The sequence below is a fragment of the Mus caroli genome, chromosome 5 (assembly GCF_900094665.2).
Source record: "Mus caroli chromosome 5, CAROLI_EIJ_v1.1, whole genome shotgun sequence".
Lineage (NCBI taxonomy): Eukaryota > Metazoa > Chordata > Mammalia > Rodentia > Muridae > Mus > Mus caroli.
This window is the reverse complement of record NC_034574.1, coordinates 278,785-294,455: the sequence shown is the minus strand read 5'-3', so window position 1 is coordinate 294,455 and position 15,671 is coordinate 278,785. Positions and strand designations below refer to the sequence as shown.

The window sequence follows — 15,671 nt, the reverse complement described above, 5'->3', positions numbered from 1 at the left end:
GGGGTCTGCAACCCTATAGGTGGAACAACAATATGAACTAACCAGTACCCGCTCCCCTCCCCCCCCCAGTTCGTGTCTCTAGCTGCATATGAATCAGAAGATGGCCTAGTCGGCCATCACTGGAAAGAGAGGCCCATTGGTTGTGCAAACTTTATCTGCCTCGGTACAGGGGAACGACAGGGCCAAGAAGTGGGAGTGGGTGGGTGGGGGAGTGGGTGGGGAAGCGTGTGAGGGACTTTTGGGATAGCATTGGAAATGTAAATGAAATAAATACTCAATTAAAAAAAACATAAAAAAAAGAAAGAAAGGCTATTTACAAACCTCATTCATTTTTTCTTCAAACTCAGCCAAAGCCTTGGAGCCCTTCTTTTTCTTTTCCAGCTGCTCCTTGACTTCCTCCCTTAGAACAGAGTGATAAATACAACGTAAGTGGGCGAATATAGACAGGATGGCATTTTAAAATATTATTTTAATATTGTAAGACTCCCTTTCATATTGATAGTTAAAAATTTCTTTGTTCACAATCATGTAAATAATCATAATAAGGCCTACTGGGTGATATTAATCACTCCTCGTCTAAATCTAGATTGCTTAAATATTACTTTGATTGACTCTCACAACAACCTAACAGGTACTTAACTTTACAGCATTACTTAGTACTAAGACAGTAAGACACCTCAGACACAATTGTAAGCTCTAAGATGAGCCAAGTCAACTCTGTCTTGTTCAACTGCTACATTCTACTAGTAAGACTATGAGATAAAAACCTGACATGCATATAGAGGCTTGGAACTCCCTGCCTTTTAGGACCACTGTCCTAAGGTGGGCATCTTGGAACTGGATTTTGGAGAGGTCTTACTATTCCCTTGCCTAAACTCTGTATGTGGGAAGATATAGTATAGTTTAGGCTGAATATCTTCTTTATTTCCAGGAATGTGGAGTTTGAGGATGTGACAGCAGAGGCTGACTAACCAAATGCCTAAAGATAACCACCTGCTGGTCTGGCAATGTCCTATATGCGCTGTCACAACTCCCTGCTAAGACTTAAGTGTACCTTGTGTGAGTCTACTAGGAAGAGCCTTGAAAGCCTTGCCTGGCCTCTGTAACAGTACCTTTGGTTGCCATTAGCAAGATTATCTGCCAAGACTCCTGTGAGTGCTTTTATGAATTACCCACCTATTGGTTGTTTTAAAAGGCTTCTGACACACAGACAAAACACCTGTTTGAGCATTTCCCCTTTAAATTCCAGCCCCTCTTAATATGTTATGGCGAAAGTAACACTTTATTTTGGGAACATTTCTGGAATGCTGCAGTGGTTAAGAACAAGACTTAACCACACTAGAGGAGGTGGACAGTGAGCTGGAAGGACTCCCCATAACATATGATAAGCATCAACTACAGTGGTCTGAATCTAAGGGTACCCTACAGCTGGTGAGATGTCACTTCAGGACTATAGTAACAGTAAGGATAGAATATTAAATAACAGTCCTTATAACTGTGACATCTCTTTCCAGAACAAGAGCTGGGAACAACACTGTACACACTCCTGTTACTCCACCCTGACCTCTAAGTGAATTTCAATGAAGGACACAATCATTGCCACTGCTCATCTTAAATTAAACAGCACAGGCTCTGTGAGACATTTTAGAGGCTAGGGAAGAGAGGGACAGGAAAGGTTTCCTCGAAGTGCTTTAGCTGTGCCAGTTGTCAAGTGTCCATGTTGTTTATGCATGTGAATCATATGTGCAAAAGAAAGCACATGTTAAATGTTACTTTAAAATATTACCCTGAACAAAAATTACTTCTAGATGAATCAAAGACCTCAATGTAAAACCAGAAAGGCTAAAACTGCTACAAGAAAGCATAGGCTGTGGCTTACAATATACAGGAACAGAAAACAACTTTCTGAACGGATCTCCCTTTGTCCAGGAATTAAGACCAACAATCAACAAATATGCTGTTGCATATCTGTAGAGCAGAGGAAACAACTGAGTGAAAAAGCCCACCAAGAATCTCTATCAGTTGTATTTTTGACAGAGGATCAATATCCAGATATACAAAGAAATTAAAAAAACAAACAAACAAACAAAAAAAAACCAAGAAAACAAAACAACATAAAAAAGGGAGTTGTGCCGGGAAGTGGAGGCGCACGCCTTTAATCCCAGCACTCGGGAGGCAGAGGCAGGCGAATTTCTGAGTTCCAGGACAGCCAGGGCTATACAGAGAAACCCTGTCTCGAAAAAACAAAAACAAAACAAAACAAAACAAAAAACAAAAAAAAGCAAGCAAGAGAGTTGTGCCACACAGGTAATAATGCTACCTGAAGGAGCCATAGATTATATAATGAAAATCTGAGTACCAGGCATGAGCCAAGGGGACCGGAGACACTACTAAAACAATACAGGTTATCACCTCTGCCTTTGGTTGCCTCCCAGAACTTGAAGGTAAGATTCGAGCTGGAACTGACCTGGGAGACTCCTTTCTGGGGACTGGCTTTCACAGTATCTGAAGGTGCCAAGCGCAAGCCCCCAAGGGAGAAAAGGCAGTGGTAAAGCCCATGAACCACAATGATCAGAGGGCATCTCCTACTGGTCCAAGAGTGGCACCTTTAGCTTGGAGGTTGCCACTAGCTGTGTAATTGGACTTAAGGCCCATGTAGGAGGGAATTCACAATACTGCAAACATAGCTAATAACTTGTGGTTGTTATGGTCACAGACTCTGTAGGAGAACTGAGTACTGCCATTTTCCTAATCCTATAAAATTTCTAACTACATTCTACATACATACCCTTATATCCAGATAGGGGTAGCTCTCACCCTCAACAATGCAACCTCTACACTTAAGGCTCAGGGAAAATTATAGAAGAGTAGCAGAAAGATTTTAAGAGCCAAAGGACCAGGATGTCTACTGAGAGATAGTAGTGTTTTCTAGACATGACAAGGAAGCTGCACCCATGAAATCAATCAACAATATAGTTGCCTAAATAAGATTTGCATAATGAAAACACAGGAAGCCAAGCCAACTTCAATGAGGAGGCTACAGATACCCCAAGGGCAGAGGCATAAAGGGAGCATGAGTCACTTTTCCTTAGGGATGAACTTCCTGATAGGTCATCCAACCCCAAGTGGCTAGCCCTGAACAGATGTGCCTATGAGCAATAGAAAACGAACTCAATTCAATAGGGTGCACATGGGTTTAACAAGATTAAAGAAGGTCCAAATTTGAGAAGGAGTAGGAAGGGAAAACAGAGCTGGGAGGGGGAAGAGAGAAGAATGGAAATTATGTAACTACAATACCCATGTATGAAACTCCAGAAAATCAGTAAAAATCACTTGTCATTTGGCAAGTGCTCAACAATCAATAAAGGCAGCAATGTTAAACTTATAAACAAGTAAAATGAGAAATACCAGGTAGGCCTTGGTCGATTCAGATAATCCTGGATTGTTGGTCCTGAAGACTGGATTGGACCCCTTGATCGAGCCATTGCTATTGGATTCATGTAGGCCTTAAGAAAAAAAACAAGAATTAATTCCATTAAAATAGCTACTAAGAAAAGTCACTTATATCTAGCAGCATTATTATAAATGAGTACTATATCCAACTAACTAACCTAATTAATCAAGTTATTACAAAGCCAATGTAACCTACAAAGCCCTGAATGTTTGTGGATAAGTAGTTCTTCCATGTAACACATGTTGCCAAACTTTACCAGACAGCTGATGACTTATGATCCTGTTGCCTTTAGGGTAACTTTTCCTAAAACCTAGGAACCTGTGAGTGTGAGCACACACACCAGGCTCACTACCAAGGAAAGGAAAATGCTCTAACTTACTGTTATTTCTCCTACTCCACGAAGCACTGTGTCAATTTTATTTTCAAATTAACATCAAAATTAAATGATAATCAATAACAAAAATGAGGATTTCATAAAATGAGGCAATTCATAGTGACACATACCTGCAATTCTAGCACTCTGGGGCTAGAAGCAGGAAGGGAAAGAGTGGCTACATGATATTTTATCTCAAAACAAAAACAAAACCCAAAATAATTTTTGAAAAATGTAAACTGTGTCTGGGTGCTTTGCCTGTATGCCTACACCAAGTCCACACTGTACCTGGGGAGGTCATGGTCAGAGCCTCTGGAAACGGAGTTACAGATGGCTCTGAGTCACTGCAGGACATCTAGGCCCTCGACAACAACAGCCGGTGCTCTTAACACCTAAGCCATTTTCTCCAGACTTCCACCCAAATTTAAAATGTGCAAGAAAGCACATTACTAACCAAAGAAAAGACAACAAGCCACAGAGTGAAAAACCATCTGCAAACCATAAGAGAATAATGCCCAAGGTATATAAAAAGTCACTACGACCCAACAACAAAACCCCTCATCATCTAATTTAAAACGTGGAAAGGACTTACAATATTCTTCCAAAGTTACTCTGACAATGGCCAAAAGTACATGAAAGAATGTTCAGTGTCACTAGGAAGGCTATTGTCAAACACCAGAAAATCACAAGGACTGTGAGAAATAAAGAAACTGGGACCCTTTGTACACTGTTGGTGGGAGTATAAAATGGAATAGCTATTGTAGAAAATAACTTGGATGCACCTGGAAAAGTTAAGCATATGACCCTCCAGTTGCCATATCCAGGTACTACATGTACCCAATGCCAAGCAGACTAATGGACATCGGTGTTCACAACAGTCAAAGGGCAGAACAAAACTAACATCCACCCATGGACGACTAGATAAACAACACACACCCCACTCAACTTCTAAAGAACCAAATTCTAGTCCTGATCCCCTATTTGCACTTTCTGAGTAAAGAGATGACAGACATGAACCAGATCTAATTTTCCATGATGCTGGGAATCACATTCAAAGCTCTGTACCTGCTCGGCAAGGACTCTATCAACCGAGCTATATCCTATACCACGCACAAGAAATTAATAAAAAAATGATGCTCTCTCTGTATTTTACAGTTACTAGAGTAGGATAAATACACATTTCAGTGACCCCCCTCCCCAAAAACACTGATATAAAATAAAGCAAAAGTTTCTTTGTTTAGTGATGGTTTCTGGCAAGGATGTTGATTTTCTAAAATCTGCTGCAGATACAGAATCTGTTTTGTTTAGAGGCAGGCTCTCCCTAAACAGCTGTAGGCTGTCCTGGAGTCTGAGTGATCTTGCCTCATCTGATGATAGCAACCGTGAAGCGCCATACCAGACTCAGCTTCAACCTCTTGATCTTCATACTGAGTTTCCCCCAACTTAGTTCAAGTCGATAAATGCTCACAAACTCTTCTTTCTTCCCTCTATCTAAATAATAAGAACTCAGGCTAAACACACTTGAAAGCTCTAGAACAAAAAGAAGCAAACACACTCAAGAGTAGTAGATAGCAGGAAATAATCAAACTTAGGTTGAAATCAATAAATTAGAAACAAAGAAAATACAAAGAATCAATGAAACACAAGAGTTGGTTCTTTGAGAAAAATCAACAAGACTGACAAACCCTTAGCCAAATTAACTTAAAAGGCAGAGACAGTTTCAAATTAACAAAATCAGAAATGAAAAGGGAACATGACAACAGACACCAAGGAAATCCAAAGATTCATTAACTCTTACTTCAAAACCCTGAACTCCACAAAATTGAAAAATATAAACAAGATAAATCATTTTCTTAGCATGTTAACACTTACCAAAGCTAAATCAAGATCAGGTAAACAATCTAAATAGACCTATAACCCCCAAGGAAATAGAAGCAGTCATTAAAAGACTCTCAACAAAAAAAGGCCCAGGGCCAGATGGTTTATTGCAGAATTCTACTAGACCTTCAATGAAGAGCTAATACCAATACTCTTCAAATTATTCCACAAAATAGAAGGAACACTGCCAAACTCATTTATTAGGCCACAGTCACCCTGATATCTAAACCAAACAAAGACTCAACCACGAAAGAGAATTTCAGACCAATCTCCTTATGAGCACTGATAAAATATTTACATACAATTCAAGAACACAGCAAAAACATCATTCACCATGATCAAGTTTGGCTTCATCTCAGAGATTCACAGATAGTTCAACATATAAAAATCCATCAATGTAATTCACCATATAAATAAACTGAAAGGAAAAAAGGCTACATAATTATCTCATTAGATGCCAGGAAAGCCTTTGACAAAATCCAACACTCCTTCATGATAAAAGTCATAGAGAGATCAGGGATACAAAATGCATAACTAAACACAGTAAAGGATATATACAGCAAGCCAATAGCCAACATCAAATTAAATGGAGAGAAACTTAAAGCAATTCCACTAAAATCAGGAACAAGGCTGTCCACTCTCTCGTTACCTACTCATTACAATACTTGAAGTTTTATCTAGAGAAATAAGACAACTAAAGGATAGAAAGGGGATATAAGTTAGAAAGGAAGTTGTCGAAGTATCACTTTTCGCAGATGATATGATAGTATACATAAATGACCCCAAAAATTCTACCAGATAACTTCTACAGCTGATAAACACCTTCAGCAAAGTAGATGGATACAAAATTAGCTCAAGAAATAACACCTTTCACAATAGCCAAATATAACATAAAATATCTTGGTGTATGTAACTATAACCAAGAAAGTGAAAACCTGTATGACAAGAACTTCAAATCTTTGAAAAAAGAAATTGAAGATATCAGAAGATGAAAAGGTCTCCCATACAGTACAGTAGGATTCACACAGTAAAAATGGCCATCCTACCAAAAGCAATGATCAGATTCAACACAATCCTCATCAAAATCCCAACACAATTCCTTACAGACTTTGAAAGAACAACACTCAAAACAAAACAAAACCCAGGATAGCTAAAACTATCCTGTACAATAAAAGAACTTCTGGAGGTATCATCATCCTTGATTTCAAGCTGTACTACAAAAAATAATAATAAAAACCACATGATACTGGCATAAAAACAAGGCAGGCTGATGAATGGAATCAAACAGAAGAACCAGAAGTAAACCCATATACCTATAGATGCTTGACTTTTGGTAAGAAGTCAAAACCATACAATGGAAAAAAAGCATCTTCAAAAAATGGTGCTGGTCTAACTGGATATATGAATGAAGAAGAAAGGAATCAAATCCTTATTGATCATCCTACACAAACTCAAGTTCAAGTGGTCCAAAGATACTATTAGCATAAAACCAGATTCACTGAATCTGATGGAAGAGAATAGTCTTGAACATACTGGCACCGGAGATAACTTCATAAACAGAACACCAATGGCTGTCACTAAGATCGACAATTAATAAATGGGACTCATGAAACTGCAAAGCTTCTCTAAGGCAAAGGACACCATCAAAAGGACAAAACAGCAACCTACAGAGTAGGAAAGATTTTCACCAACTCTGCGTCTGACAGAGGGCTAATATCCAATATATATTATTTTCAAGAAATTAAACACCAACAAACCAAATAACCCAATTAAAATATGGGGTACAGATCTAAAGTAAATTCTCCAGAGGATTCTCTATTGCCCAAGAAGCACTTTAAAAATGGTCAACATCCTTAGCCACCAGGGCAATGCAATCACAACAACTCAGATTTCATCTTACACCTGTCAGAATGGCTAAACTCAAACACTAAGCCACAGCTCAAGCTGATGAAGATGTGAGTAAGGGTGACAGCCCTCTATTCCTGGTTTGAAGGCAAACTTGTATAGTTCTTTGGAAATCAATTTGGTAGTTTCTCAGAAAACTGGAAATAGATTGACCTCAAGACCCAGCTATACCTCTCCTTGGCATATACACAAAAGATGTTCCACTATACCACAAGGACACGTGTTCCAGTATGTTTGTAGCAGCTTTATTCGTAATAGCTAGAAACTAGAAACAACCTAGATGTCCCTCAACCAAAGAATGAGTAAAGAAAATGTGGTATATTTACACAATAGAGTATTACTCAGTTATTAAAAATAACATCATGAAAATTTCAGGCAAATAGATGGAGCTAGAAAAGCTCATCCTGAGTGAGGTATCCCTGACCCAGAAAGACACACATGGAATGTACTCACTTGTAAGTGGATATCAGCTATAAAGAAAAACCATTCTACAACTCACAGACCCAGAGGCTAAGTAAAGGGAGGGCTCAAGGGAGTGTGTGTGTAGAATCTCAGTGAGAGGGAAATAGATTAGACATGGGAGTGGATGGAGGGAGAGAACTGGGTGGGAGAGGAGGCATGGATGGAACAGGAGGAATGGGGAGGATGAAGGGAAAGAGTACTAGACACGGGTAGGGGGCACATCTCTGGGATGAGCTAGAAAACTAGGACAATGGAAACTCCCAAGAATCTATGAGGATGACTGTAGCTAGGACTCCTAACAATAGGGAATATGGAGACTGAACCAGCCATCTCTTGTAACCAGGCAAGACTTCCATTGGAGGGACTGGAACACCAATCCAGTCACAAAACCTTTGACCTACAATTTGTTCTGCCTACAAGATGTGCAGGGGTTAAAAGAAGCAGAATTTGAGGGAAATGACTGGCCCAGTTGAGTCCCATGCTATGAGCGGGAGGGTACCCCTGACACTATTAATGTTATTCTGCTATACTAGCAGACAGGAGCCTAACATAACAGCCATCAGAGAAGCTTCACCCAGCAACTGATGAAAACTGATGCAGAGACCACAACCAAACGTTAAACCGCAGCTTGGGGAATTCTGTGGAAGAGGGGGAAGAAGGATTGAAGAGGGGTCAAGGACACCACAAGAAATCCTACAGAATCAACTAACGTGGACTCATAGAGATTGAACTGCCAATCAGAGAACATGTATGGGAAGGACCTACACATGTAACAGTTGTACAGCTGAGTCACCATGTGGGACTCCGAAAGAAGGAGCAGGGGCTGTCTCTGAGTCTGTTGCCTGCCTTTGGATTGGTTTTTGCTTTCTGGGTTGCCTTGTCTAGCCTCAATAAAAGAGGCACCCAGTCTTACTGCAACTTTGTATGTCAAGGCTGGTTCATACCCATGGGAGGCCTCCTCTTTAATGAGAACGGAAGGAAGAGGATGGAGGGAAGGGGAAACTGACCAGGATGCAAAGTAAATAAATAACTATATAAAAAATAATAACTTAGGCTAAAGGTTAGGTTAATTAGGTTAATTTTAAGGTCTCTCTTACTACTTAACATTTGTTGTACTTTATCAAAACTTGTAAAAATGACCAACATTTCCACCTAGGTAACAAATGTGACAGAGCTGAGATTTCTCTGGCAGAGTAAACAATACAAAGCCCACCACTGAGCAGCAAATGCTGGGAATCACTTCCACTAAAACACCTGGATGCCCAGAAACCTTCGACATACGTTTCTGACAAGCAGGGAGGAACATTAGAATTTGTAATGTTAGGGGTATTTAGAAAATGAAGACAAGATCTGGGTATCCAATGCAATGCAAAGATACAGAGACGCTGTGTATGTGTTTATAACCACAGGCTGACACGGGCTGTCTTCCTCGTGTGCTCTCCACCTTATTTTTGAGATCGGGGCTCTCACTGAACCTGGAACTCATGAATTTAACTACACTGGCTGGCCAGCAAGGCTGAGATTCTCCTGTCTCTACCCCCAACCCCACGCTGAGATTAAAGATGCACACTGCTGTATCTGGTTTTACCTGCGTTCTGTGGAGTAAGTCCTCAGGCTTGCATGGCGAGCACTTTCCTCACTCACCTCCCAATCCCAGAACTTTTGTTATTTTGTTTTTATATAAACATAGACTCTCAATTAACAGAAATGTCAACTGACTAACAAAGCTGCTGATTCACATCACACGAACTACATCCACCGCTTGTACAACAGTATGGTAAATATATACGACATTATTTTGTTAATTTAGGTGTATGTATCTTTGAAGGCCAGAAAAGAGCATCAAATCCTTGGAACCGGAGTTCCAACTGTTTGTGAGTTATGAGTGCTGGGAACCAAACCCAGGTTCTCTGCGAGAGCACTAAATACTCTTAACTGCAGTCACTTTAGAAGTACCTAATGGTAAACATTTTAAGTTTAAAACTGTAAATTATTTCCAAAGAGTGAAATTATAGAAAAAGGCCATCCCAACTAAATTACCACAAGAGCAAAAAACGAAAACACCTAGGCCATCATCAAATTGGGACTCATGAGATACACTGAAGTGTATGGGCCTCCTAAGTGAAATACTATGTCGTCAGTGAAAAGTAGATCTATAGTTTTTGTGATTTGGAAAGATTTTCAAGGTTCTAAAGTGAAAAGGAAACTCAGTTGCAAAAAATAAACAAAACAATAAGCATCACAGTAAATAAATAACAAAACAGGGATACATGTAACACCAAATGAGGAGCTATTCCCCTCAACCATTTTATTTTTGACTATGTGCATATGCTTGAGTGTGTGCACTGGAGTGCAGAAGCCTGTAAAGGACGGATGACAAGTCAGTGTTGCACCTCTTGGAGCTAGAGTTAGAGACGGTTACAGACCATTTGATGTCAGTGCTAGGAACCATGTTCGGGTCCTCTTCAGGAGTAGGATGAGTAAGCTGGTGAGCCATCTCTCTTTCCAGCCACCCCCCTTCATCATTTTATATGCTGAAGATTAAGTGAAGTAATCCACTACATTGATAAAAGAAATACTAACGGCTGGGGAGATGGCTTAGCAGGTAAGAGCATTTGCTTCTCTTGCAGAGGATCTTGGTCCTCATGGCAGCTCTTAACTGGCTGTAAACCCTAGCCCAGGGAATCTTACATCCTCTTTTGGCCTCTGGTGCCCAGTGCCAATGGCAATCAGAAGAGGGCTAAAACTGCCTTAGAACAGAGTTACTGAGAGGTTGTGAGCTGCCATGTGGGTGCTGGGGCGCAAACCTGTGTCCTATGGAAGAGCAGCCAGTGCTCTTCATCACTAGGCCATTGCACTCACCCAACTTGGTCATTTTAAATACTGCAGCCTTGGCTGGAGATGCCTCAGTAAATAAAAGCATGTGCTTCCAAGCCTGAAGACTCCGATTGTTCTCTGGGACCCACATGGTGGACAGAGAGTACTGACTCTGGAAAGTTGTTTCCTGGCACACACAACCCCACACATACACATACAAAAAATTAAAATGTAATAAAAATTACAAAAACAAATACTTTTGTAAGTCACATATTCATATTACATATGACTATAAATGTCTGTGGCTCCAAACTGCTGTATAAGTTCAAGTAAAAGAAAATGATTTGTTATTGTAACTCAAGGGAATACACACATGCGTAGGCACCAAGAGAGCACTGCAGTTTGATGCTAAAGGGACGAGCAGACCCTGAGTCATTGCTCTACTTTTACCTAGAGAATATATCCACAGGTTATCAAAAAGAGTATGAAGCAAGCATCCAGAAAACAACAGGTACAAAGGTACTTTGAGCTTCAGTCCTTTACAGATACCAAGAACTAAAATGGCCAGTTAAAAAAGCCTCAAGAAAAAAAAAATTTTCAGAATGTAATCCGTGATCCTGGAGGAGCATGTGTCAGACAGTGCAGGACTGTAACAAAAGTACTCTGGTCTTGCCAGGTACTGGTAACAGGAGGTTACCCATGCGTGGGAGTGCAGGCAGGCAGGCTTTCACACATCACACAACTCTCTGTCCCTTCTAGTCAACTGTTCTGTGAACCCAAAGCGTCTCTGAGAGGGCTGGAGAGATGGCTCATAGGTTAAAGTGCATACTTGTAAAGGACTCAAGTTCAGTTCTCAGTAGCTTCAAAGGCTGTAAGTACAACTTCCAAAACAAACAAACAAACAAACTTCACAACAAAACAAAATAAAAATTACACTTCAGGAGAGAGAGAGAGATGGCTCAAGTCACCAAAACATTTTTATACCCAAGCCTGATGACCTGAGTTTGATCCTGGTAATCTACATGGTAGAAGAAAAATTCTTGCAAGTTGCTTGCTGGCCTTCATAAGCTTACTGTGGTAGGTGTGCACACAGACACACAAAATAAATAAATAGGAATAAAGCCAAAACAACTGTTCAACATGAGATCTAAAGGGATTTCTGTTTGTTTTTAATTTGCATCTATCTGTGTGTCTCTGTGTGTAGCTGTCACAGATATCACAAGAGGGCACTGGATCTCCTGGAGCTGGCATTACAGTGGGCTGATGTGGGTACTGGGAATGCAACTTCAGTCCTCTGCAAGAGCAGCACAGACTAGGCCTCTGGCTCTTGCTTTTAATCCCAATATTCCATAGGCAAAGCAGGCACAGGCCAGCCTAGTCAGGTCAGTTAGGGACAAACACAGAGACCATCTCAAAACAAATAAGCAAGCAAGCAAGCAAGCAAATATTAATAGGAAGGAAGAACAAAAGGATGGACGAATGGACTTACATATGGACAGTGGCCTGTGTTCCTACTCTCCAAGCATTACCCCAGTCCTCTAAAGGATTGGTTGCTTTTGTTTTGTTTTGTGTTTTTTAATCCCCAATCCTATAATCTTTAAAACCATGAGGGCATCATCAATGTAAGAAAAAGAACTGGATTGCCTCTCAATTTCTAGAGAACAACAACAAACGTCAGAACAGCTAGTATTTTCAGAGGCAGACACTCAAAAACTATGGAACTAGTAAAGAACAGTGATTGTGGTGGATTGAGGAGCAGGTGTGACTGAAGCAAAGTCTTTCAAAGTGCTGGCAATGCATCATAGTGGTTGATGTCATTAATAATGTGTCTAAAGACATAAACACTATGCACAGTATCATAGGATTATGTGATTCCAGAAAGATAACTGCACGTTCACCTGTATCTCTACGGTGGGGGATGTTGATGATGGAGAAGTGTATGTGTGGGACCAGGAGTATAGGATAGCTGTGGTTTAAAAGTCCTGTTAAAAAGTGAGACTTTGGGGCCGGTGGTGGTGTGAGGGGCTGGGGGAGATATCCAAATCCATGAGGTACTGAACCAAGTAGCAAATGATACAAGTTCTGGTCACAGTTTAAGCATCCTTACCCTAAGTATTAGTTCTCCATTACATCTCCCACACCTCCCACCTTTTGGTGTAATGTTTTCAGTCTTAGAATCTTTTAAGTGCAAACAAAATGCTACCAGAACATATTGTGCGATGACAACAGAATAGTACAGAGCTGTCTAAACAAGACTAATTTCATAGGTTTTGAAAATGCCTTAAGGAATGTATAAGTAAAATTTTCCAGTAAAATGAAAGTCTGGATTTCAGTAAGAAACTGTAATAATGTCTGTAAGCAAGCCTATAACCTTTAAAACCACGATAGCATCATTAATAACAACAAAACAAAACAGAAAAATCTCCAGGAATCAGGTGAGATGTGTCTGAGGACATTAAGAGTCCAAGCACTACGTCGAACTCAGGATGCCCACGCACATAGACCATTTCAACTCTATTCTACGGTCTCGTCCTGAAGCCAGGAGGAAAGTACATTCCTGCACAGTGCGAGCAAGGTTAGTGGCCATCGAGCTTCCACGACAGAATGACAAGGAACTAAAACTGGACGTTTTGTTTTGTTTGTTGTTGTTGTTGTTTTTAAGACGGAGCGGGGAACACTATCATTTCCCGGGCAGCTCTTTAGGTACCCACTCGCGTTCGCTTGGGCAGTTGCCTTTGTGGTCAAGCGGTGACTAAGGAGGACTCCCATTCCCACAGGTAGAAACTTGGGTTCAGAAGTCACTAACTTCCGAGGGCACCGGAGTCTGGAGTACCCCAAAGCCCTCATCCCTGTCCCCCACCCCCATCCCCGTGGTCCCGCTGCGCTGGGTCTGGGCCTCTCGGCACCGGCGGCGGCGGCTCCGGCTCATAGCCCTTACCGCTGCGGGGCGACAGGCCCCAGGGTCGGCCGAGCAGGACGCTGAGGACCGGCAAGGCGCACGCGCACCGCACGGCGCGGGGTCTCGGGGCCCCAAGTGCGACGCGGCCGCCAGCCCCGCCGCGACGGGCGACGGCTTCCGCTCGTTCGCCTGCCGCCCGGCCCCGCCTCACTGCTCCGTTTTCCCCGCCGAATACTCACCACGCGATTATCCCGTTTCCCCATGGTGGCCGGCTGAAGGCGCGGGAAGCCGCCGAGGGAGCAGGCCCGAGAAGAAGCCGAAGCGGCCCGCCGCGAGTCCTCTTACCACCTCTATGCCCCGCCCAGAGAGCGGCGCCCCGCCAATCCGGGGAGAGCGTATGCGCCACGGCGCCCCCTGGTGGTGCGGAGGACAGCCCGGCGCTAGCGACCGCCTGCAGTTCCCAGGAGCTGCCGCAGGATTCCTGTGACCCACTTAACCACTCTGTAGTCACATAGGTAACTCAGTTCCTGGGTATCCAATGCCCTCATCTGACCTTTGTGGGTACCAGGCACACGTACTGCACACATGTGGGCAAACACATAAAGTAAGTCTAACGAAAAAAATTGTCATAAAACTTTAAAAAATGAGTCTGGGACCAGTCAAATATAGTTAAGACATAATCCTTATCTTTAAGGGGTGTGTTTATAAACTCATAGGGGGAGATAAACACACACAGGTTAGACTTTACTGCTTTGGTGCTATGGTATTATCTGGACTGGACCTAAATTTCAGAAGTGGTCTAGACTCTAGAGACTAATCAATACACCATATTCTCTGAGTATTCACAGGCTTGGAAAAAGTGACTTATGGATTCATGTCAACATGAATGCATCAGGAATAAAATCGATCAGAATCCTTTCTGAAATTTTAGAAAATGGAAATATGTGACTTTCATTATACTGCAGAAAATCCTTTAGCCTTTCCCAGGACCTCATGGAGATGAGGTGAGGGTGGGTGGGTAGACATCATGAGTTTGAGGCTATTTTGAGCAACAAAGTAAGTCCAAGTCTGATCTGGGTAACTTAGACATTGTGTAAAGTAAAATTCAAAGGGGAAACCGCTGGTATATGTTGCAGGATATGTGATCACACTGTGAAACCTGAGATTGTATTATTTACTAAAAAACAGTTGTTTCTAGTTGTGGTATGACTCAGCACTTAGAACACAGCTTTAATCCCAAACAATGAAGGTAAAGTTAGTTTGTAGAAGGAAGCACACATATTTGAAAGCTATGTGTAATTGAGTGGCAGACAAAGTGAAAAATCAGAGAATGATCTGACAAAATAGACTATCTAGAATATGCCCAACTGTCAGGAGAGAGGCAATGAAGCTACTTAGGAGAGCAGTGCAGAGAGAAATCGAGGAGAGAGGCAGTTTTACTGGAAGAGTTTTACTGAGATGGGTTAAAAAGAGAACAAGCTAGACACAGGTGAAGACAGAATGAGTCAGAGATTAGAACAGGTAGCCAGAGTTAACTCGAGGCCAATCAGAGCAATTCAGTCAGAAAGTGAGAGAAGCCAGTTAGAACCAGTCAGCTTGGAGAGGAATTTGAGCCAGAACAGCTGAATTGAATCAGCCAGTCAGAGTTCAGAAAGAACAAGAGAGGGTGAATATTTTCAGCAGTAACTTCTCAGAGCCTGTAAAACATTCTAGGCCTATATTAGATTGTACAGAGGCTTCCAGGCCTAGGCCTAGGTTAGCAGACTGAGGCAGTAAGCCTCAGAGATGACATTTAATTTAGGGAAATAAAAGTTTACAAGTGATATCAGTGACAGTGATATAGCTAGCATTTACCTAGCATGTGTGAGGCCCTACATGTAATG

The 15,671-nt window shown here is 41.6% G+C and overlaps 1 protein-coding gene across 2 annotated transcripts in view; it reads right to left on the bottom strand.

Annotated features, from left to right (window-relative positions):
• The window catches only part of Fam133b (family with sequence similarity 133 member B), a 28,296-nt gene extending 14,159 nt beyond the window's left edge, over positions 1-14,137 (bottom strand). For both annotated transcript variants that reach the window (XM_029477890.1, XM_021163241.2), the window contains exons 1-3: positions 14,028-14,137; positions 3,409-3,506; positions 322-400 (exon numbers count right to left, since the gene is read on the bottom strand). In XM_029477890.1, the coding sequence (XP_029333750.1) occupies positions 322-400; positions 3,409-3,506; positions 14,028-14,051 (201 nt within the window). In that variant the 5' untranslated portion in view covers positions 14,052-14,137. The remainder of the gene's footprint in view (positions 1-321; positions 401-3,408; positions 3,507-14,027) is intronic.
• Positions 14,138-15,671: the final 1,534 nt, after the last annotated feature.